At 33.6% G+C, this 25,031-nt stretch overlaps 2 protein-coding genes across 6 annotated transcripts; one reads left to right on the top strand and one right to left on the bottom strand.

The window, feature by feature from the left end:
- Positions 1-975: 975 nt before the first annotated feature.
- LOC126723847 (hydroxyproline O-arabinosyltransferase NOD3-like) lies at positions 976-8,398 on the top strand. Of its 5 annotated transcripts, none has more exons than XM_050427809.1 (9): positions 976-1,227; positions 1,727-2,326; positions 3,541-3,608; positions 3,699-3,900; positions 4,230-4,327; positions 4,448-4,517; positions 4,606-4,677; positions 4,839-4,952; positions 8,051-8,398. In XM_050427809.1, the coding sequence occupies exons 2-9, from the start codon at positions 1,949-1,951 to the stop codon at positions 8,132-8,134; spliced, it is 1,086 nt and encodes a 361-aa protein (XP_050283766.1). In that variant the 5' UTR covers positions 976-1,227; positions 1,727-1,948; the 3' UTR covers positions 8,135-8,398. The 5 variants fall into 5 exon arrangements, with proteins under 5 accessions (XP_050283766.1, XP_050283744.1, XP_050283755.1 ...); XM_050427787.1 differs by having other exon boundaries at positions 1,722-2,326; XM_050427798.1 differs by having other exon boundaries at positions 976-1,324.
- Positions 8,399-16,898: 8,500 nt separating this feature from the next.
- LOC126723838 (non-specific phospholipase C2) lies at positions 16,899-21,933 on the bottom strand. Its single transcript, XM_050427760.1, has 4 exons — positions 21,348-21,933; positions 19,666-20,273; positions 18,012-18,191; positions 16,899-17,392 (listed from the first exon to the last, which is right to left on the bottom strand). Exons 1-4 carry the CDS (start codon positions 21,824-21,826, stop codon positions 17,082-17,084), a joined length of 1,578 nt encoding a protein of 525 aa, XP_050283717.1. The 5' UTR covers positions 21,827-21,933; the 3' UTR covers positions 16,899-17,081.
- Positions 21,934-25,031: the final 3,098 nt, after the last annotated feature.

Here is a 25,031-nt window from a genome sequence, read left to right as displayed (position 1 = left end):
TAGTTACTACTTACTACACCATTGATTCCTCAAAAAAAAAAAAAAAAACTTACTACACCATCTATAGATAATTAATACATAAAAATAAACGCAACTATCCCATTAATGCATGACCATTTATTTTTGAAACATTTATTTTATAAGAATTTTTGAAGCAGTTGATACATGATAATTAATTAATGTTTTGATATAAAATACAAAGTCTTGATGAGGTGGAAGGCTAAATAAAGAGAATTCTCCTTCATTTAAAAAAAATAATAATAATTGAGCCACATAAACCTTGGCCTACTACAACTAAGTTTCTTGCCTTTATGTATAGAATATAAAGATTTGTTGCACATAGTGTCATTGTCCTAACCTTTTGTATTATGATCTCCTATGGGATTTTTGTAAGTGTACCAGTATTATATAATAGTTGTATACGATATAATGTGTGCTTGAAATCTTTTACTCTCTTGGTTAATTTAATTTAAAAACAAATCTACAAAAAAATATTATTGTACTTAAATATGAGATTTAAAAAAATTGTTGCTAATCAAATAAGCTCACCATATGTTGCGCACTCCTTTAGTTGGGTAATGTATAATTTATAAATTTAACATGTCTCCTTTGCCAAAAAAGAAGTTCATTTATCTTGATTGGGAAATAAAAGGCAGGTAATTATTGATGTTTGATATTATAGTTTAATATGTGCAGCACTATTTAATATGTACAATAATGTCACTAAGCCAAAAAGCCGAAAAGGCTACAAGTGTAGATCTGGATGTAAGAAGATTCGATGAAAAGGAAGCTGATTTTTTTTTTTGGTTGGTGAAGTATGATTGTTCAATCAAAATGGAAGTCCTATTTTAGTTTGCAATTGGCTCAAACTTTTTTCATATAATAAACCAAATAGATAAGAACAAAAAAAAGCATGAATGGCCTGGAAGAAAGGAATATACATTGCAATTGGCTTTGGCAATGGTAGATGATGTAGGATTAGACAAAAAAAGAAGATAAAAAAGCAACATGTCTTTAACCAAAATGTGGTCCCCATTTGTTCATGTTGCTCTCTCTGTCTATTTCATAGTATTCACACATCAGTTTCCACCAAAGTACACTCAGTCCAGCGTTCAAAAAGATATTCTTTTTTGTCATTCAACAATCAAAAATGTTCACAAAGATTCAAATCTTCCAAAATATTCAATATTCCAACTTGTATAAACAAACCAACCTCCGCGTTTTCAAGTAAGCGTTAACGATCCCAAGTCCCAACCCAAAATCTCTCTCTCTCTCTCTCTCTCTCTCTCACACTCTTTGTTGTGCACCTTTTTTATCTTTTCAGGTATTGCTTTTTTTATTTTTTTTATGAACATTTATTTTGGCTTTTAATTTTGTCAGTTGTTGTTGTGTGTGTGCAATTTATATCTTATATAACTGCCTCTTGTCTCTCTCTCTCTCTCTCGCTTAACTTGGTTGTTATGTTTCTGTTCTGAAATGAGTTTTAGGTGTGCCCATTTGGTTTTTTTGAAGTAGAGACTCAGATCTATGTATGATTCATTTTTCTCGGTTCTTATGAATTAATGGGATTGTTTTGTGGGACTTTTTTTTTTGTTGGGAAATAAAAAATAAAGCATCCTTCTCAATATTTATACTCATTTATTTGGTTTGTTAGAACAGTAGTAGCTAGGCTCACTCATATCACATTGACTTATAATGGCTTTCTTATAATTGTAATGCAGAATAGGTTGTTGCAATTGTCTGGGTTTGTGGATTGTGATTCACTCAATCACTAAGAAATTATAAAAGGGTATTGTTTATTTCTTAGAATTGTGTGTTGGAGCTGTGACTTGGAAGGGTGTTGAAGGGATTTAGTGGGTTGCATTCAAAAACTGTTGTAGATAGGGGAATTGGGTTGAGTTGAGTTATAAAGATTTGTAATTTGATCTTCCTGTAATAAGACATAGGCATGATTGAAAGGAAAAACATGGGGCGTGTGTCTCCAATACTTTTGGCGCTTTTGTCATTTGGGTTTTTCTTTGCAACATATAATTTGTTGACTATGATAATACACAACAAAGCTTCCAATTTGGGGAGTTGGGAGTCGAATGGATTGGACTCTTCAGGGGATTTGAAACCGAAATACCATGTTGCTCTTACAGCAACAGATGCTCCTTATAGCCAATGGCAGTGTAGGATTATGTACTACTGGTATAAGAAGACAAAAGACATGCCTGGATCAGACATGGGAAAGTTTACCCGGATTTTGCATTCTGGGGCTCCAGACAAGTTGATGAAGGAGATTCCAAGTTTTGTGGTTGATCCTCTTCCTGAGGGCTTGGATAGGGTGAGAATCTTATTGCTGCTGTATCATGGTTTCTCATATCTTTTGTTGTATTCTTCAATTCATTTGCATTGATTATTTTTGTTGATTTTGTCAATTCATCATAAATTTTTTTTTTCCAAAAAATATATAGTAGATTCAAATGCTTTCATGAATTTCCTTTAAATTCATAGTTAGAAAGTCCAATGAAGTATACAGCCTGTCTTTGGAGGAGGGAATTAATGTCTTGTATACAACACTTGTCTATTTCTTCATTTGTTTTATGGAAACCAGAGTTTGGAGAGAAAAAGTGTCTTTAACAATTTGCATCCAGTCTTCCCAAACTAATATAGACTCTAACTTTTCAAAATGAAGGAGAAAATTTTTCTTAGGCTTCATTTGATTATGATGAGAAGTAGAGGTAGTTGCTAAATTGCAATTTTTTGGGTCAAATAGACATTATACTTGTGTTTGAATATCATGACCATTAAAGCATTCTACAAAATTTTGAGTCATTTTCTCATGTAATAACATCCTCTGAATTTCATAAAATTTTCAGGTTTCATGCAAATGACAAAAATATTTAGTTTCTTTCTATTTCATCCAATGAAATGGGGCCGCACAGTCTCCCTGTGTTATACATGTATCCATGCCTCTACATGTGTTGATCTGGCCAGGTCTTCAGTAATTTAGATTTTCCTTGGGTTGCTTTGATGAACATGCCATGTAGATTTCAAAATAAAGCCACTATTGCTCTGTTTCTATACTGCTAAAAAAATAATTTTGCATGGTTCAAAAGAATTGAAACCATTTTGTGGAAATTTGCTTATAGTGATATAGGCTGGGTATCAGCTCTCTTAGATGATCTTATAGGTTGTGGATTGCTGGTACTGGTGGTGAACAAAATACGAAGTTTAGATTGTGTTTATAAAGTACATATATTGGTTTTGTAATCTAACATCAACATCAGAGTAGCATCTAACATAATAGAACTCACCAAAGGCCAACTGGTGTTGTAAGTTTAATAGATCTCCATCAGTTTTTTTCATTGGGATAGTATTCACATCACCAGTAGTATAAAGCTAATACTTATCAGTTTCGGCACCATTTCTTCTTTATCTTCTTCTTGCTTTTTTTATTTATTTTTGTCCTATTCTAGTTTGAATATTTTATCAATCACAAAATCCTGTTTGACTAAATATAAAATTATTCATGTTTAAATTTAATGTCTTATGCAGGGTTATGTTGTTCTAAATAGACCATGGGCGTTTGTGCAATGGCTGGAGAAAGCAACAATTGAAGAAGAGTAAGAATAAAAACTTTGATTTCTTACAAGATTGTTTGCTCTCTTCCTTGATGGAAATCCAAAAGTTAGCGCATTTTGTGGTTGATGCAGATACATTCTAATGGCAGAGCCTGACCACCTATTTGTAAAACCTATACCTAACTTGGCATATGGAAGCCAACCAGCAGGATATCCTTTTTTCTACATTAAACCAACTGAGCATGAGAAAATAATTAGGAAATTTTATCCTGAAGAAAGTGGTCCTGTGACTGATATTGATCCAATAGGAAATTCTCCTGTAATCATCAGAAGGGTAAAATCTTTTATTACTGTTGTAGCATGTGTAATGACCTGACATTGATTGTTAACGCATTTATATTAAGTGATTTACAACTATATTTATTTGAATTTTCAGCAATTCATAGTAGGTTTTTCATAGGAGTAGAAAATTTAGAAGGTGCAAATTATTGTTACAAAGTAGTAGTAATAGAAGAAAAAGAAGAATGAGTTCCAGCAGTAGTACTAAAAAATGACTTTGTGGTCATCATCATCAGAGTTATAATTGTGTTGTCATTGGGCTGACCTTTTTGCTTTTACTGTGATTGCCTTATGATGTGGTAATCACTAAATTTTCTTCTTCAGTCCATGCTGGAAGATATTGCTCCCACATGGGTGAATATTTCCTTGAGAATGAAAGATGATCCAGAGACCGATAAGACTTTTGGATGGGTGCTTGAAATGTAAGTATTATTCGAGAAGATCTCAGTATGCTAGTTTTATTTAGTGGATGGTAACAAATTATGACATCTGATGTATCTTGTGATTTTTTTTTTTTTTTTCCATTTCTTTGTCAAATTAAGGTATGCATATGCTGTAGCATCTGCATTGCATGGTGTGCGGCATATTCTTCGCAAAGACTTTATGCTGCAGGTGTGAATGATACTATATGATCCTTTTCATATTCACTATTTCATGAACTCATAGATACGCATTAACATGCATCATTTTGAGTTTCCAGCCTCCGTGGGATTTGGAAGTGGGAAAGAGTTTCATTATCCATTATACTTATGGATGTGATTATAATTTAAAGGTGAACAGATCTCTCTCTCTCTCTCTCCCCCTCACACTCAAATAGAAGGACTTATGGTTCTGAAACTTTATATTTATTTGTTTATTCATTTCTTCTAACAAAATCTTGCTCAGTTGGTCATTATTTTTTAAGTCATTTATTCCAAGTTGGTAATCATCCAGGGAGAACTAACATATGGAAAGATAGGAGAATGGCGTTTTGACAAGAGATCATTTCTTAGTGCTCCCCCACCAAGAAATCTCTCCTTACCCCCTCCAGGGGTTCCTGAAACTGTGGTAAGTTCATTAGTAACTTTTATCTTTTAATTGTCAATTTGAGAAACAGGAAAATAAAGCCAGTTCAGTCAAAGACATATTCAATTGGCAAGTTCCTTTATTTCAAAAGGCATACCCCTTAGTTATCACAATGATGGTGTTTTAAGAAATGCAATGAAGTTTTAAATGAAGTTATTGATCATGCGTTACAATATTACAAAGTGCTAAGCTTAAGATGTTGGATATTTATACAAAAAGTCCATATGTTTTAACACATGCTCCATAACTTAATTTTATGGCTCTGATGAATACACGCATCAAACGAAAATGTTGTCGGTGTTATTTGTGCAAGCCTAAATCTTGAGTCCCATGTATTTTTGTCAAATTCAACAACTGTAATTATGGATTCATGTTCTAGTTGCTCCAAAAATTTACTCTTTTTTCAGCATAGAGGTGTCTATTGTCACTCTTTGCTTTAATACCTGTTACTGCCTATAAAATAAAACAATGAAAATCTGAAAGGGTCATTTTGAGTTTTTGCAAGTTTCAGAAGCAAAATTGAATTTTAATAACTTGAACCAAAATTGTATTTATATAGGTTATAATCTGGAACCCTACTTTATTATATAATTGAATAATCCTAATAGTATCTTTATTAGATCTAATTTTGTCTGAAGCTAGGGAAACTTCAGTTTTGTTTTTGGTACACCACAGTATGGTGTCACTGTTAACCTCAAAATATTTTTTGTTTTTAACAAACTCTCAGATTGAAAGGGATGAAAACAAGAAGCATATTGAATGTATCATTTACTGATTTACACCACAAATCACGACTATTGAGCCACAAAGTGTGGTGAGCTACTTGTGATCAGTAACTGTTCAGTTTGTCTCAAAATTGACTCTACACCTCTCAAAATACTAAAATACGACTCCCCTTTTCATTGCTAGAGGCTGAGACAAACTCAGTTTTTTGGACTTTGAAAGTGATGGAGATTCCAACTTTTTCTTGCTGAATGATGGGGATGCAACTTGCAAAATTGGAGATGGCAAGGACAAGTTACAGTTTTTGATAGTTAACTAGCTAGATTCATTGAGAGGAATTCTTTCGTTATTAAGCCAATGTCTTTGGATCCTCCATTTATAAATAGAGGTGAATGTTGAGCTCACAAATTCATTCCTGTCTGGGTGCATGAGTTGTGTTTACCTATCAAAAAAGAGAATTCCTTTGTTAGTAGCAACTGCTGTCTAGTTGTTCCTGTTAAAAAGCCAACAAAGAATCCCCATATATAAAATTTTTGGTGGCATCAACATAGCTTTTTTTATAATAATAAGGTTACTCTTGAAGGTTGAAGCTCACAGTCAGGGGGTTGAAGTCTTTGTTTCTCATCTCCTTTTCAGTTGGATGAGGGCCATAGGGGGTTCAGTTCTTTTGGAGTTCTTAGATCTTTGTAATCATAGAATCTAGGATTTTGTTTTGTTCATTTCTTTTGCATATCTCCTGCATGCCTCCAGGGCTACACCCTTTTTTTCTGAAAGAAACTCGATTATCTATTTTATTAAAATTATAAGGATATCATGCCAGCAAAATAGACCAAGAATTTTCAAAATATGCCTCCCAAAACTGTCAACTGCTAGGACTAACCATTAAGAAATTAGAGAAAGGAAATATTTCTGACGACGTGGTTGCTTTGAATATAAAAGTGCTATTGACAAGATTTGTGAAAGAAAGGATGGGACTTCTTTGTTTTAGAATATACAATAAATTAATAATAACTCATAAGAGGGTCTACATTCTAAGAACTCCAATGGGGTTGATGCAGACTTAGCTACATTGCCATATTTCTCTCTTTGCCTTTATTGCATTAGTGAAGATCCCTTATGTAGATAACAATAGGATGGAAAACAGGTTTTCTAAGGGTGGGAGCTGAGGATAACCCTGACAATCAGATGTTAAAAGGGATTACGCATTTCCATGGAAGAGTTTTGGGATGCCAATATCTTTCAACGTAAATCATGTTAAAGCTGTCAATTTCATAGTGAAATAATGTTATACGTGAGTGTGGAGAGGAGCAGATACCTTGCTTTGTTACTAGGGACTGGTTTTCTCTATTTTTGGGATCTCTGGGGTAATGACAATATCAGTGGTTGAGGTATTGATTAGGTAGTAAGAAAGGAAGGTTTGGAAGGGTGTGAGAGGATTGTGTCTTGTGCTTCTTCTTATCACAGTGTCCATGGTGGGAGAGGAACAATAGGAGTTACCAGGAAAGAAATGCTAGGAGTTTTGAAGGGTGTGAATGGGCATTATTAGAACTAAAAGAGTGTTTTTTATTTTTTTTTATTTTTTTGAAGACTTTGCTAGAGTGGGTGAGAGCTTGAGGGAGGTTTTTTCTTTCAAACTTGTTTGAGGTTATTGATCAATGTAATTTTAGAACTTTCATTTAACTCTCAGCTAGTATACTCCTGGTGTACTTGTTGAATTAATTTTTCTAATAAGATTTATTACTTATTTACTTATAAAAAAGAAAAAAAGAGGAACGATATGAGTTCCATTGAGCTTCCTACATATAAGCTCATGTTTTTGCTTTTGGATTTGATGCCTAAATCAGCTGGCTTTTCTTTCTCATCATTTTATCTTGAGTATTTTAAATTTTAGGAGGTAGCCCTTGTATTTGTCTGATTTCTTTTCTTTCCTTTCAGTTGAACCACTTTTTCTTTTTTAATATATTCAAACTTCTACAGACAAAAATGTCTACATACCTATATAGAATTCTATGATACCCAAGCCAAGTATCTCTTTGCACTCATATATGTGGTGCATTACTATCTGATCTTTTGGGATCCACATGGCTCATTGTCTATTCTTGGGATGTCATTGCCTTGTATCTTCAAAGAATGTCTTTTCTAGCCCTGATCATCATTGTGATTTGCCTACCTAGTGCTTTGACTATGACACCTTGTTACTAATGTATATGATTTATGAATTTACTCTTGCATTTGTTGATGACTGATATTAGCATGCTACATAGCCTTTCTACCATTTCCATTTGCACATTATCGATTTGAATGCAACGTGTGATCCCTCTTTCTCTCTCATGGATCCTTCACTATTCTTTTTGCAGGTTAGACTTGTGAAGATGGTGAATGAGGCTACAGCAAATATTCCTGGGTGGGACACGTTAACGAGTGGCTCAGGCCAAGAATAACACAATAAGCCTGTGGCCACCTGAAGAAAACCATCAATACAAATTACACTTTACAAAACGAACAGTATAGGTAAAGAAAAGGAATGTCTGGATGAATTAAATAACAGATCTTTCTTTAGCAATGAAGTATAAGCATGAAGGGCACTAATTCTTTTGTATACATATATGTTAGATTACTAGATGAGTTTTGATTTCTACATTGAAAGTTTTCAGCATTCAGAATTTTGTGTGCCATTGGCGTTCAAGAAACAATTTTTAAACAAATCAGCCTTGTTAGCCAATGTTGTCATAATTTTAGGTTGATGTTTTAATTTATTGGGTGTTGAGAACTCAGTTTTGCCTTATTGGAAGAACCCTATAATAAGCACGCAAAAAGTATAAAATGCTAAAACCTCTACATTGATGCAGAACAGTATACTTTGTTAAAGAAAAAAAACATAGTAATGATTTCCAATGTGTATAACAATGATAATAAAATTTCAGGAAGCTTGTACCCTGTGAACAAGTATAATTTGACCACTTAAATGGACCAGAATATTAGGTGATATTTGGTAATCGTATCTGTTTTTTATTTTCAAAATCTTGTTTTTAGGAATATAAAGAAAAAATAATTTTTTTTTATATTTTTGAAATCAAAACATGTTTTTTAGGAATATAAAGAAAAAAAAAATTTTAATATTTTTGAAATCAAAAAACTTGTTTAGTTAGTTGAAATTAAAAAAAAAAAAAAAAAAAAGGTTTTTTGAAGAAAAAAATATAAAATATTAAAATATGTTGTTACTAGGATTTGAACTCTAATGCTAATTCATTAAATGAGATAGATTTATTAAATTAAATGCGTATTTTCATTAATTTTTGAAAATTAGAAACTGAAAATAGCATTTTGCATGTTTTTAATTTCCTTTACAAATTGAGTTTTGAGAACAGTTTTTGTTTTCTGTTCATTTTGAATTAAAGAAAAAACAATTTTTTTTTAAATATTTTTGAAATCAAAACATATTTAGTTAGTTGAAATTAAAAAAGAAAAAAAAAGTTTTTTGAAGAAAAATATATAAAATACTAAAATATGTTGTTACTTGGATTTGAATTCTAATGCTAATTCATTAAATGAGAGAGATTTATTAAATTAAATGCGTGTTTTCATTAATTTTTGAAAATTAGAAACTGAAAACAGTATTTTGCATGTTTTTAGTTTCCTTTACAAATTGAGTTTTGAGAACAGTTTTTGTTTTCTGTTCATTTTGAATTGCCAAACAAGTTTTTTAGTTTCAAAAATAGAAAATTGTTTTTGGAAACTGAAAATAAAAGAGGAAAAACAATTACTAAACATATCCTTAGGTTATGTTTGGTAACAGTTTTTGTTTTCTATTTTTAAAAACTTGTATTTGAAAATATAAAAAATAAAAAAACAAATTTTTTTTTTGTATTTTTGAAACTAAAAACATGTTTGGTTAATTGAAATTATAAAAAAGAAAAAAGTTTTTTGAAGAAAAAAATATAAAATACTAAAATATGTTGTTTTTAGGATTTGAATTCTAATGCTAGTTCATTAAATAAGACAGATTCATTAAATCAAATGTGTATTTTCTTTTACTTTTGAAAACTAGAAACTAAAAATAGCATTTTGCATGTTTCCAGTTTCCTTCACAAATTGAGTTTTGAGAATAGTTTTTATTTTCTGTCCATTTTAAATTGCCAAACAAGTTTTTTAGTTTAAAAAATAAAAAATTGTTTTTGAAAACAGAAAATAAGAGGAAAAAATAATTACTAAACATATTCTTATATTTCTTTGATGCAGCACAGAGCAATTTTGGGGACGCTAAACTTGTAGGAAACTGATAAAAGAACCAAAAAAAGAAGGGGATTAAAAATTTAAAAAAAAAAATTAAAAAGAAAAGAACAAAAAAAAATGATAAACCTAGTAGTAAACACCAATTGGTGACAAAATAAATTAGTAAAAAAATGGATAAAAACCTAGAAGTTAGCAATTAGAGTTGATTGAAATAAGTCTCCCACCCATTGGAAAAAAATTCCAATGAAAAAATATTAATCAAATCAAACAAACTAGTGCTGAATCTTGGGATATATATATATCTTATAATATGTATACCAAGTCAGCTATGTAACAATTTAATAAGTGAATGTTTTGTAATTCAATTTTATACTCTTGTCAGAATTAGTTTATCGATTTTTCATATGATATTCACTCATTGGATTCTTGATAGCTCACTAGCTCTAAATAGTTTCTAGTAGGTCTTGGTTAAGTGTTCCTCAAAAAAAAAAAAGGGTCTTGGTTAAATTGTTACAACTTATCTCAGTGAATCACGTGCATTTTAACACTATGTTTGGATAGTGAATATTTCAGCCACCTCTCCTCTCCCTTTATCTCCCTCCATCCAACCATACCCTAACTTTGGTTGTTTGCTAACGTGCTTTGAAAATGACTAACCTGGGCAGTCAGTTCTAGGTTCTTTTTTTGTTTGGACAAGTCCTTCAAAGGAGCCAGCCCATTCAACCCTCTTGGTTAGAAAGGGTGAGGACAAGTTGAAAAGCTTCTTCACTGTTGCTGGGATGGATGAGTGTTCATATTCTGATGTTGGCAATGGTGAACCATTAGGCCCATGGACAACTATATCATTACCACCATCTCAAGTTATAAACCATATACCAAAAATATCAGTATAATAATAAGTAGGGTTTATTTTTTTGGTTAAAAGATGATTCATTAAAACAAACTAAACACACACAACTCCCTCAGGACAGAGCCTATTACAATACCTGCCATCCAAGTCTTTCCTAAAGATTTCTAACACGTCCACAGGCGGACTACTAAAAGCACAATAATCTAATTGCTGATCAACTCCCTTCCTTGCCATCATGTCTGCGCAACAATTAGCTTGTCGAAAGCAATGACAAATCTGAACTTGCTGGAACTAAGTCAACATCTGCTTACAGTCATCAAGGATAGGGGAGATTATATTGTTTGCATAATCTGGTTTTGTCAAGACCTCCACAATCATACTAGCATCCAGCTCCACTACCAAGCATTGAATATTCAGATTTTTACATAAGACTAGCCCATCCCTCAGCCCCCACATTTCTGCTACAATGCTACTTGAAGTCCCAATATACCTGGAGAAACCAGCAATCCATTCTCCATGTTCATCCCTCACAGCTCCTCCACATCCGGATCTCCTCGAGTTGCCAATACAAGAACCATCAGTATTCAATTTTCTCCAACCACTTGGAGGTCTCTCCCAACGAACCCTCCCTATTACGCTTTGAGTGGGCTGCCTAGGTGACGGAACACAATGCATGAACTCCACAACTTGACTGTTAATGACTGATGGCAAATTTGGATTTGGGTTTATCCCATTAAAAACCAATTGGTTCCTACTCTTCCATATTAACCATACGGCAAAGGGGAAAAGTAACCTCCAATGAGGCTTGCCCCGAATAGAATTGTTGTTTGCTTTCCCATTTGTGCTCAGCCAGTCTTGGAGATTGGAATTCCAAAATTCCTGGTTCCGAGCCTCCACCCCTAGCTAAATCCACACAGCCATGACCCTTGGACAATCCCTAAGGGCATGAAGAACTGATTCAGATTCTAAGTGGCAAAAAAAGACATTTATCATCTTCCCCTACTCCTCTTCTCACCAAACAGTCTTTGACACCTATACTATCATGGGCACATTGCCATAGGAAAGTTTTGATTCTAGGAAGCGAATCAATTTTCCATATCCAGCCACATTTAACTGGGGAAGTAGATTCAACATCTAATGTGATGGAATAAGCACTCTTCAAGTCAAATGACCCTCTAGGATTGCCACTCCAGACTAGCTTATCACCTCCCCGGTTTGTGATTGAAACTGGAGTTGCTTGAATCATGGCCTTTATCTCTGCAGGAACATCAAATTGAAAGAGATAAACCACTTGTGTGCTTCGGGTAGACACTCATACGGCCTTTGAAGCTAGAGGTAGGTTTGCTAGGATGTGTGTTCAAGTTGATGTAACTAAACCACTTGTGACAGCCATTTTAATTGGTAAGGTTGAGCAGCCGGTCTGTTATGAGGGGATTCAACATCTTTGTTTCAGCTGTGGAAGGTTGGGACACCATAAAGAAAATTGTCCTTTAACCATCCGGCAAGACCCACACCTAAAGACGACAAGTACGGAGATTCATAGTGAGGGAGCATCGGGGTCATGCAGCATGCATGCTATTGACATGGCTAGGAATATGGAGGGGCCCGCAAGTAGTGCGCTTGATCTTGTGCATGAGGAGGAAGTAGAGGGGGCATACAGACCATGGGTCATGGTTACACGCAGGAAGAACAGGACAAGAAGCCACAGAAGTGGTGGGACCTACACCAAGCAAGGTAATGCCACTCAACGACAAAAGCAGGATGGCCAGCATGATACAAATGTGGGGGCAAGTTTAGGTGATTCTAATATTGGGTCACCTAGGGAGGCAAAAAGGAAACATTCTCCTGCTAGGATCATTAGTGGAGCCCAGTCAGGTGTTTTAAATGTGGGTTCAAGTGAAGAAACCAACCCACAGGCCCACAACACGCATAATGAGAGGCCAAGGCCAGGCGGGTTGGAGGCTCATGTGTTTCGGCCTAGGCAAGATGTGATTAGCCAAAAACCCAACAACAAAGCCTCTATAAGGGGCAAGAAAGACCTTGCACGTAATAGGGTTTCAACCTTTAGTGCCTCTGACGCCGTTGAAGGAGACAATAAAGTGCAACACACTCAGCTGAAAGTTAGAACACACGAGAAGCTTTCATTTGGATCAAAATCCTTCTTAAGCGTTAATGGAGACCGTAAGCCACGAACTACGAAGTTTCAATTCACAGGCAAGCCTAGGGCAGAGGTGGGCGATCTTTATGGCCAGAGTGGCAGTGGTGATCCTAGAAGTGCAAGCAACAATGGTCATGGGTTGGGTCAACGAAAAATGGAGGAAGGCGTGGAAGTGCATCCTCCTGTTGACGTGGATGGAGGCGAGGAACCCATGGTGGGTGTTCTTGGCAGACACGCCGACGGCAAGGGAGAAGAGACGAATGGTGTGGGGAACAATTCTTCAAATTTCTCCAAGGCCTGTGATGGGATGGAACTTGAAGGTAGAGGCGAAGCTGCTGCCGCCTTTTGATGAGTGCCCCACCCCAAGCTATTTTTTTTATCATGAATATCATTGTGTGGAATTGTAAGGGTGCGCGGAAGCCATCCTTTCAAAGTCATGTCAGAGAGCTGGTGCGCAGCCATAACACCATGCTTTTGGACAAAAGAGATAAAAACGAAAAAGTAATGAGTGAGGTTCCCATTATTCCAATGTCTGCCATTTATACTATTCTTAAAAAGTAGTGTGAAAATGGAAGCTTCTATATATGACTTGGGCCTAGCTAAAAGCAAGACATAATGGTAACCAGAAGATCTTAAAGATAGTGCCAAGAAAATGAGATTCATCATGAAATTGATTAATCTAATGCTGCTAACTATAGTACAAATATGTGATTATATAATATGTTGAAGTAATACAAATTGGAAATGATATATGATTGTTGTCAGAGGACTATGACTAATATATAGTATGTGAATTAAAAATTTTATTTCACAGAAACTCTTACAAACAAGAATAAAATATACATAGTACAAGACAAATAGTATATAACAACTCAAAATACCAACACAATTACACCCAAAATATTCAGATTAAAACCCCAAAAGTGATTCTTAAAACCTGTTGCAATCAGCAATTATTACTTGGACAGGGGCAACAGGAATTTTTGTTTGGGGCAAAGTTTGGTGCTAATATATTTATTAAAACAACCCCTTACACATGTCTATATATGCACACAAACGTTTTTTTTATTATACACACACTTTTTTATTTTCATAAGTTTTTTATATACACACACCTAGCAATTAGAGTTGATTGAAATAAGTATACCCACCTAAAAAAAATCCAATGGTAATTTATTAATCAAATCAAACAGGAGTGTTGAATCTTGGGATATATATATACATATATATCTTATAATATATATACCAAGTCAACCATATAACAATCTATTGAGTGAATGTTTTGTGATTTAATTTTAGTTGAAACTACAATGTTAGTCCCTCAAATTTACCATGTGAGCAGAATTGGTCCCTCAAGTTTTAACTAAGCACAATTAGTCTCTCAAGTTTTCAAATTGACCAATATAAGTCATTTTGTTAACTCATTTGAAAACATGAGGGACCAATTGCGCTCACTTGAAACTTGAGGGACCATTTGCACTTGCAAAGTATCGGGGACGTCTTTGCGACAAGGGCCGAAAATGTGAAAACGGCCCAAATCTCCCCTTGGGTTCTTTAGAAATGTTTATTTAGGGAGAATCAAGCCTAGAATTCACAATGTATATAAAACAAAGGTTAATGGTGCTTTGACAAGAGAGAATCAAAATACTAATAACAAAAGTGCAGAAAATTCATAAAAACATAATAGGTCTGAAACTTTGACCCACAGTCATTGAGAAGAGTAAATTGAGAGAGGTTGTGAGGAAGAAAAAGAAGGTTCCCCTGTACCCATATTTCCACCCTTAAGGTTTAGAATTGTAAGAATGTTTCCTGGTTCAATGGGTTTTAACTTTCAAGTTTCAACTCTATGGGAAAAACGTGGTTCAACAAGTCTGAAACTTCAACCCACAGTCACCGAGAAGAGGAAATTGAGAGAGGTTGTAAGGAAAGGAGGGAAGGTTCCCCTGTACCCATATTTCCACCCCTAAGGCTTAGAATTGTGAGAATGTTGACTGGTTGAATGGGTTTTTGCTCTGAAGTTTCTGGTATGTGAGTAGAACGTGGTTCAACAAGTCTGAAATTTCGACCCACATTCACCGAGAAAAGAAAATTGAGAGAGGTTGTGAGGAAGAGAAGGAAGGTTCCCATGTACCCATATTTCCACCCCTAAGGTTCAAAATTGTGAGAATGTTGATTGGTTGAATGGGCTTTTACTTTGAAGTTTCTGGTATGTGGGTAGAATGTGGTTAGTCCTTTTTTAAGCTGAAGAGAGAGTTTTATATAGAATTTAGGGTGTTGCTAATGACTTGTTTTTGAGTAGTGGAAGAGACTTTTATCCCTCATGATACTAATTTGGTGTTTTAGCTTAGGTTGCTTTTGTTTAGGGAAGAGTTTAGCATACTTTTAGCATGATTTTGGAAATAAAATGGTTGACTCCATTAGCTATTGTTTCCTTGTCATTGTAGGCTTTTGATAACTGCATTTGGTGGCTACAATAGACTAGCTAATTAGTTTAGAGTCAGTTGTGTATTGGTGTGGAAAATGGAGCTGGGTTGAAAATTAGGGGCACAGTCACCCAAAGCATAAAAGCTCTTTTGAGGTGGAAATTTTGAGTACAAGACCTCCTCCATGAGCCTGAGGTGCTACCAGTGTCCCTTGCCCACTTAGTAGCACGAATGGGTTGAGTTCATGCAAAAAGTCCGAAAGGAACTAACTCATACCCTCCAAACCACACTTCCTCAATTTTCCTCATATATTGCATGGGCTTGAGTCATGCTTAAAAGAATAAAAAATAATATAATACATGAATTGGGCCCATAATGAGGTTGGGCTCGATTGAGTTGGGCTTCTAAAGAATGTGTCGCGAAAATGGGTATCAACACAAAGTAAACTTGAGAGATCAACACTGTAATTTAGCCTTAATTTTATATTCTTTTGCCAGAATTGGTTTATAAATTCCCATATGATATTCACTCATTGGATTCTTGATAGCTCACTAGCTCTAAATAGTTTATAGTAGGTCTTGGTCAAGCCATTACAGCTCATCTTGAGTGATTCACGTGTGGTTTGGATGGTGAATATTCCAACCACCCTACCTCTCCCCTCTTCTCTTTTTTCATCTCCCCCCATCCAAACATACCCTAACTATGGTCATCACCTCCAACCAACTAAAAAGCATTGAACTTCTCTATCTCTAGCGGAACAATCTATTCATCTAAAATAGCACCAATATATTCTTTACGTGCTGGCTAAAGGATTGGTAGTGCTGGATCAAATACTTGGTTGGCAATAGTCATGTGAAGATCCATCAAAAGTGGACCTTTATGAGATGCAAGATCCTCTATGTTAAAAGTAGAGATGATTTCATAGTTAGATGAAATTGTCAAAATGACATACACATTCCATAATTTCGATTTGACTAGTTTCAAGTTTCAACACTTTGTTCCTCAAAAAATATTTCAACACTATGAATGGTTTCACACACACATACAGTACTATATAGGCTGGTATTTTCCTACAAGCTCAAAAAGGAAACCAAAGGGTCTATTTTGAACCATGACATTTCAATTTTTTAAATTCTTTATGTGACTACTTTTATTGATTGTAACTTGCTGGAACTTTGTTTGCTTTGGTCAAGAATATGACGTTTAAATCGTTCTGTTCACTGACATTTGGAGACTAATGACAATAGATTTATTGGTCAAATTATTGGATGCACATTGAGCTATAAAAAGGCTGGATGCCCTTTCAAACTCTTCTGGGCTTGTGTTCTCTAACACGTAAGTAATAGGATCTAGATAAAAATGCAAATTGGGCTTAAGGACCAGTACCTATAGCTATAACTCACTAGTGCCCCTTGCCCAAATGTAGTTGGCTCAAGTAGACAATTACTAATTCACCTCATAAAAAAATTAGAAGTGCTAATCTTTGTAAGGTCTATGCACACAATCAATCGTTTAACAACTTAGCACCACTGAACCATGCCTTGTAAAGAATAAATAGTTTTATTCAGTAATCTATCTTTTACCTTATCATTTTTTTCACCTTTCTTTCAATTTGAATAGATACAAAGAACTAGTAGTAGTTTTGTACATATGTACCTAGTGATACACTACCAGTTTTCTCAACAAATATTTCTATCACTTTTTTTCATTTAGCATCATCCTCTTTATGGATTTTTGCTTGGAGATTTTGATGGCCTTGTAGTGAGAGAGGGCCTCATTTGGACAATTTGTTCTCCATCAACTCCCATTTTCTTGGCGTATAGCCCAGCCTCAAAGAAGCGTTTTACAGCATCATCTACATACTCCTTCCCTTGCCTAACATTCATTCCCTTCCCTATTTTGTCTGGGAAACTTGTGAAGACATTTTCTCCTTTTAGGACAGCCGCTAGCTGCAATAGCTCTTGCTGGAATTCAGTCACCTTGGCCTCTTCATTAGCCTCAGTACTCCTAATCTTCACTGGAGTAGGAAGTTTAACTATTGAAATAGCAGGAGAAAATATTGTGATTAATTCAAAGAGACCACGATAGGTCAAGAAATTTACAACAATAAGTCTAAGGAAACAATAATTTTCACGACTATCAACATGACCTATCGTAATTGGTACATAATAAAAGTACTAACAGCACTAGATTGTCAGGTAAATGTGATGTTACTCTAATTAAAATTTTACAATATGTTATGTCAGCAATTTTGAAAAAACAAAATGTGAAAAATATCGCGTCACTACTCACTAGCATTTACAATTGTGGGTTTTTTTCACTATGCATCACAATGTTTCTCTAATTAGTTTATTTAGCATTCACATCAGCTCATGCAAAAATTCATGTCTATTTTAACATAAGAACTTGTTTTTTTTTTATATATAATTGCTTTTCAAAAATATTTACTTTATATTATCTATTTTACACTAAATTTCACTAAAATAATTTTTTTATCAATTTTTTTATTTTTGTCTCAAATCATTTTTATCTATATATAGGTAAAAAAAGTATTAAAAATAGATTTATATGTATAATAGTAATTATATATACTGTAGCAACCATTTAAATTTACAAAAGTTTACATGTGCTGAGGTGCTCTTAAAATGACTAACCTGGGCAGTCAGTTCTGGGTTCTTTTCTTGTTTGGACAAGTCCTTCAAAGGAGCCAGCCCATTCAACCCTCTTGGTTAGAAAGGGTGAGGACAAGTTGAAAAGCTTCTTCACTGTTGCTGGAATGGATGAGTGTTCATATTCTGATGTTGGAAATGGTGAACCATTGGGCCCATGGACAACTGTATCATTACCACCATCACAAGTTATAAACTATAAACCAAAAATATCAGTATTATAATAATGACTAGGGTTTCCCACCATGCTTTTGGACAAAACAGATAAGAACGAAAAAGTAATGGGTGAGGTTCCCATTATTCCAATGTCTGCCATTTATACTATTCTTAAAAAGCAGTGTGAAAATGGAAGCTTCAATATATGACTTGGGGCCTAGCTGAAAGCAAGACATAATGGTAACCAGAAGATCTTAAAGATAGTGCCAAGAAAGTGAGGTTCATCATGAAATTGATCAATCTAATGCTTACAAATATATAATTATATAATATGTTGAAGTAATACAAATTGGAAAAGATACATGATTTTTGTCAGAGGACCATGAATAATATATACAGTATGTGAATTAAAAATTGTGTTTCACATAAACTCTTACAAACAAGAATAAAATACAAATAATACAAGACAAATAGTATATAACAACTCAAAGTATCAACTTATTTACACCCAAAATATTCAGATTGAAACCCCAAAAGTGATTCTTAAAACCTGTTGCAATCAGAAATTATTACTTGGAGATGCGTAATTAAAAGGGTTGTAAAGTAAAGGACGATATATTGTTAGAGAGTTGCATACATTCTTTATTTCATATTGGTGATTGGTGAGAGTTGCATGCGTTCTTTATTTCATATTGGTGATTGGTGAGTGGTCCAATATTTCACTTACCTTAGATAAGACTTATGCTTTGGTATAGATATGATTGTGGATGGTGATGTTGACAACCATTATATATAACAACAAAATAAAGAGACTTTTATCCATGGGGGAAAAGACATTTTATGCCTAAAAATATCTTACTATATTATTTTTTTATATATATAAATATTACTATATTATTTGTTCGTGTACAATTATTAAAGCCTCAAATTTTTTTAAGTATATTCGTACTTTATTAACTCTTAACAAGTACGTAAATAAACTTCTAAAACAAAGAGTGCCAAATCATATACAAGAACATTAAGATATTTTTCATCTAGAAGAGGCATGACTTTCCTCCCATTTCCTAGTAAAACACAAAAACCAAATGTGTCTTTTTTTTATTAAAAAAAGAGTGTCAAGTTAATTATTTCTACTAAAATGACTTTTGCACAAAACATGGATGCGATTGTAAAGTTCATAATAGATTAGTCTTATCTTGATTAAGGTACATTTGGATTAACTGTCATTTTATTAATAAAAAGGGTGCATTTAGATTAGTTTTTATTGAAATTTTTAAAGTATAATTATATTTTTAAAAAAATTAAAAATTGGGTAATGATTATCACACAATGAGTGTGCCACGCAAGCTAAAATTGTATTTTGAAAATTCAAGAAAACATGTACCTTATTGTATGTACGTGTGATAATTCGTGTGCAACAAGATTTACCGTTAAAGATTTAGACATAAACAAAGCAAAAATGGGTAAGACTTTAATTACTTACCAGTGCCCTTTTTAATCCAAGGAGAGATGACAATGGTAGGGACCCTAACACCCAATCGATCAAACTTGAAATGAAAAGGTTCAGGTCCCACAATCCCATCAGGGTTAGGGACCCCACTCACTGGTGTAGGCACATGATCATAGAACCCACCATGCTCATCATACGTGATCACCAAAAGGGTTTCATTCCACTGTGGGCTAGCCCTCAGTGTCTCATACACCTCCTTCACAAACATTTGACCGTTGTACACATCATGTGATGGATGATCATCATTGGCTGGGGACAATTTATTGTCAAAGTAACGCTGTTCCACCACAACATAACCTGGGAGCTTGCCTTTTTTTGCATCATTCTTAAACGACAAGTCGTATTCATGGAAGTTGCCCACGTACTTGAGCTTCCTTAGGTTTTTGTAGAAAAGGGTTGTGGGTAGAGACTGGTAGTATATGCCGAAGGATATTCCGGCATCGGCAAGGTCTTCAAACGTTGTTCTTTGTGGGAGTCCCTTTGATAGTTCTGCGGCGATGTTGGTTGTTAATCCAGCTGAAGTTCCTGAATGCACGTAAAGCCTGTTCGGCTGTGTCGAGGTGGGTATTGAAGCAAACCACCTAAGATGCATACAAATTGATGTAATAATGAATATAATTGATATCTATGTCGATAATAATAAACAAATGTTTCATGTACTTTGCTGTGATTGGTTTATTAAGGTTACATGGTCAAATTTGTAATATTTCTATTATATTACTTTATACAATAATTAAGAAATAATTTATGAATAAATTAATAGAGCAAGACTTAGACATAGTACTTAGGTATTATTCCTTAAATTCTCCTCTTAAGTTCCTCAAGCATAGTACTAAGGTGTTTTTCTCATGAAATAAAAATATATTTTTTTTAGTTAAATAGCCATATGGCAGAATCTTTAAAAATGAACCTAAAAAACAGTACCTAAGATATTGTATATAAGTTTTGTCCAAATTAATATGTGAGTGTGACCGGTGAAAAGAGATTAGGTTATAATTGAACTTAAGAAGTTATCATATATGGCACATTGACAAAAAATACGGAATTATTCTTTTCTCTCTTTTTTTTTAACCAGAATTTTTTTGGAAGGAAAGGGACATGGAAGAAAATGTTTTTTTTTTTTCATAAAAATCAATAAATAAATTTCTCTCAAAAGTTTTTTTTTCTTTGGCATATGTCAAAATTAAATTAGTTTCTTGTTGTGAATAAATGCTAAATTCTAGATAAAAGTCCTAAGCAGAAACTTGAAATTTCCTCAAATAGTTATCCAAATCTAGGACTTGTTAAATGACATCTTTAAATTCTAGTTCCTCCCTAAATTCCGCTCCAAATCCTCTATCCAAAGTCCAAACACAAGGTCAGTTAATAAGGTTGAGTGGACTTGTTCCGCTAATTTGAAAGAATTCATTTCACTAAAATTCAATTAATTCAGAAAATTAAATGGATCTAGAAGTCCAAAAGTTCGAAAAATAAAATTGAGGAAGCTAAATGGTTATGCATGTGTGATTAATTATGTGGAGGTGATCATGATCAATAATGAATAAAAAAGTAAGAAGCTTGATTTGAAATTTGAAAGCAAACCAGGCATGTGAACATTTAGAATTTCTTTTAATTTTGTCCCATAAAAAAAATTTAAAAAAAAAAAAATCAATTACCTGTCAAACACTGCAAATTCAGAGACGAGAGCTTTGTAGACAGGAACGGTGTCGGGGTCAAAGCCATTCATGACATCTTGAGACATGGTGGTAGTGTTATCCATAGAGAAAGCTTGTTGAACAAAGCCATTCATGGGAGGTGGGTTAGCTGAGGTGTCATTAGACCCAAACACTTGTTCACGTATGGCTTGGAAAGAGTGGCCTGGGTCAGGGTCCACGTATCGGGACCGGTTGTTGAAGTAGAATCGCTTGGAGTTTGGGTCAGTGACAGATAGTGCATTCCATTCAGAGCCAGTGACACCATTGATTTCTGGGTTCAGTTTCTTCATCCAACCCAGCATGTGATCAAAGGACCTGTTCTCCATCACAAGGACAACAATGGTTTTGATGGGTCTTGCATGAATTGGGCTGTGGAGGAGCATGAGTGAGAAAATGCAAAACATTTTGGTAGCCATTGGAGTAGTTCTTTTGGTACCCATTTTTTTAGAGAGAGAGAGAACAGTACTGTGTGTGTATGTTTATGTGGGACTAAGCTAAATCCAAGAAAGAGAGATAGAGCCCGTGAGCTTGTCTTGCGGCACTTGTGAGCTCCTTTTAAGGACAACTAGTGGACACTAGTGACCATCGAAATTCTTTGAAAAATGATAGAATCGTATCAAAGTTCACGACTTCTACCACAAATTGCCACGTACGAGTTATAAGTGATTGGAAAAAAATAATAGGTCCATAGATTTATTATTCATAATTTATCATGTGACAAGTTGTCCTAGTATTATTCAATTCCTTTTAAATAAAAAAATCATGTGTCTTATTGTTTTACAACAATTTTATAAACAAGTCTAATTCTAATTTGACAAAGTGTTGAAATTGTGGATTGTAAATGGTGCGAAAAAAGCAAAGGATTCATATAAAATTGGGTTTATCTATAGATTCATTGCATGTTTTATTTTAAGAAAAAATTAATAAATACTCTAAGAGCATTAGCTTATAAATATTTTTAAAAACTTTTTGTAGGGACTAGGGCCTAAAATAATGTATTAGGCATTGGGCCTTGTCCGAGAACACTAACAAGTCCGAGAAGGAGGAGATAACTATTAAATAACTTCTAACAAAAGTCTCATCAATGGGAGATGAAGGGAAGGAGGTCCGATGAGGAATTCATCATCGGACATGACAAATGCAGTCCAAGTACGTACTCTAGCAATTGAAATGCGCCCCATGAATATGTGAGATGAAAGGAAACTTGAAATATCTAAGGAAAAACTGCTACCACTGCATTAAGTGCACTGCAGCTACTTTTCTAGCCGCATTAATGTGGAAAAGACCTCTGAACAGTGCTGCCTTGACTACCACAACTCACAAAAGGTTGAAAGAAGTGTCTGATGGGATTGGTACTCAAGTGGGGATCCAGATGATCAACAAGTGTAGGGTCTAGATGATTAGAAAGGAGCTATATAATGTGGAAGAACCCCCATAAGAGGGGGCGGTGAAAAATAGAGAGAGAATACTGTAGCATACTAAACTATCTTAATATCCAACTGTGATCAGTATACATGAACTTTGGCCTCCTCGGACCAAAAATCCATTAACACCAATGTCTCTTATTTGTGCTTTGTCTTTTAATTCAACATTAACTGTTGCCCAACTCATTAAGACCTAGCTCTTTGACCCATACTCTACAAATTCATTGTATTGAGCTCATTAGACCAAGATTCCATACATTTGGGCTTGGGCTCCAAATCGTGCCCCTACACTTTTTATGAAAAAATTTAAAAAAAAAAAGTAATAACTGATTTTTTTTTTTTTTACAGTTTATATATTTTTCATAAAAATGGTATCAAAACTTTAATAAAATAATCCATTAAAAAATGCCTTAAAGACACTCGTTAACCAGACCTTTTATTTTATGGTTCACCAAATGTAATATATCATGTATTAATTACTTTCCATTTTAAACTTACTTTAATTATAAGTGTATAAAAAAATAAAAATAAAAAAACTTACTTTACAAGGAAAGTTAATAAAAATAAAAATAAAAAAACATGTAAGAAACCTTACATAAATAGAAACCTCATCTATGAGAACATGAAGTGTTGTCATATGGCACATTTTTAGAGAATTTTTTTCATTTAGCCTTCAACTTTATCATCTTCTAATTACCACCATGTGTCACTCTTTAACCTTTCACCTAAGTAAAGTTTTTACTCAATGTATATCCATTTAAACTTCTATCTAAGCATGGATTTAAATGATCTATGTAATTTTACAATAAATTTTTTTATTTTCTTAATTACCATTTAAATTTAATAAAATTTATAATAAAATATTTTTTATATATATGGGGAAGAAAGAGAAAAGACTCAAAATAATGTGTAAATGGCAAGAAAGTACTAATAGCCAATATATAAAAGCCAAGAGAGTAAAAGGTGTCGGCATATATTATGTGTCTAGTAGAGCATAAGAGTTAAAATATTAACATTTTTCTAAAAAATGAATCACTTTTCAAAATGAAATTTTTAGAAAACTATCTCATTTTTCTATATTTAGTAGCAACCTTAAAATGAATTGAAATATTATTTTATGGATTTCTTATTTGTCTTTGTGTAAGATAAAGTTGTTTTATAGAAAATTTTAATAAAAAATAACTTTATCCCATGCTAAGTTAAATAATAAAAGTCAAGAAATAGTTTTCCTTTCACCCAATTGTTTTTTTATATTCAAAAACAGAAAAACACAAATAAACTACCTTTACTAGATTTTCCGAAATAAAAGAAGTATAAATATTTTATTGCATTACTTGCTTAAAAAATTGTTATACGAAACGTGGCATGGTACATGCGACAAGGAAGATACACAGTACTCTTGTATTTTTGTTTGTCCTGATTGTATGGGCAGTGTTGATAATGAAACGTTCATGAACTTGAAAGGGAATTATATATGAGGCCACGAACAAGTAAAAATTCCATTAGAGATTTAATATAATTTTACCCTTTTTTGTGTGGACAAAGAAAGCTTGATGATTTGCTTAAAAAAAAAGGCATAATGAGTACATGACTACATTGTTTTTGTAAGTTGCCAAAATCTAGTTCCAAAATTTTATGGATATTTTTCCTTCTTTTTTTGTTTTGTTGCCAATATCTAAAAGGAAAAACACCTAATGAATCACTCTCTCCATATATGATGACAATTGACATTCCTTGAATCTTGTCTCAAATTCTCAATTGCTAAATTGATAGCTCACCTCACAGCCATAACTTCAACGGTATCCAAATCCTGGACATAGCCCACAATTGAAAATTTTAAATTCAAATAAGAAATTATTTTTATATTATTTAAACAATTATATTTTAAAATATTTTCATTGTACTAAATACTAGTAATAAGTCCTTTTCAGATATGTTCTCTTTTCTTTTCTTTTTCGAGAAATCAAATATATTTTCTTTTAACCTTTTAAGTTTCATACTTTGGTTACTATCTAGCAAAATCCCTTCTTGACGTTTTTGTTTTTACCACAAAATTACTTATTATAATTGAAACATTTTTTGTTAATTAACAAATTATTTTAGAGCACTGTTTTAGGAGTAATAGACTCTCTTTTTTTGGTAAGGAAATAAATTCTAGGCGAAAACACTATTTTGGTCCTTAAATTTTGGGATTATAGTCAATTTAATCCCTACATTTTGA

The sequence above is a fragment of the Quercus robur genome, chromosome 1 (assembly GCF_932294415.1).
Source record: "Quercus robur chromosome 1, dhQueRobu3.1, whole genome shotgun sequence".
NCBI classification, from domain to species: Eukaryota; Viridiplantae; Streptophyta; class Magnoliopsida; order Fagales; family Fagaceae; genus Quercus; species Quercus robur.
This window is presented reverse-complemented; position numbering and strand designations above follow the sequence as displayed.

Coding starts and splice junctions, on each gene's coding strand:
- LOC126723847 (XM_050427809.1), top strand. CDS start 1,949: ATGATTGAAAGGAAAAACATGGGGCGTGTGTCTCCAATACTTTTGGCG. Junction 4,518..4,605: donor GCAAAGACTTTATGCTGCAG/GTGTGAATGATA, acceptor TTGAGTTTCCAG/CCTCCGTGGGATTTGGAAGT. Junction 4,678..4,838: donor GATGTGATTATAATTTAAAG/GTGAACAGATCT, acceptor GTAATCATCCAG/GGAGAACTAACATATGGAAA.
- LOC126723838 (XM_050427760.1), bottom strand. CDS start 21,826: ATGGGTACCAAAAGAACTACTCCAATGGCTACCAAAATGTTTTGCATT. Junction 20,274..21,347: donor GAATTTGCAGTGTTTGACAG/GTAATTGATTTT, acceptor TATGCATCTTAG/GTGGTTTGCTTCAATACCCA. Junction 17,393..18,011: donor ACCCAGAACTGACTGCCCAG/GTTAGTCATTTT, acceptor CTATTTCAATAG/TTAAACTTCCTACTCCAGTG.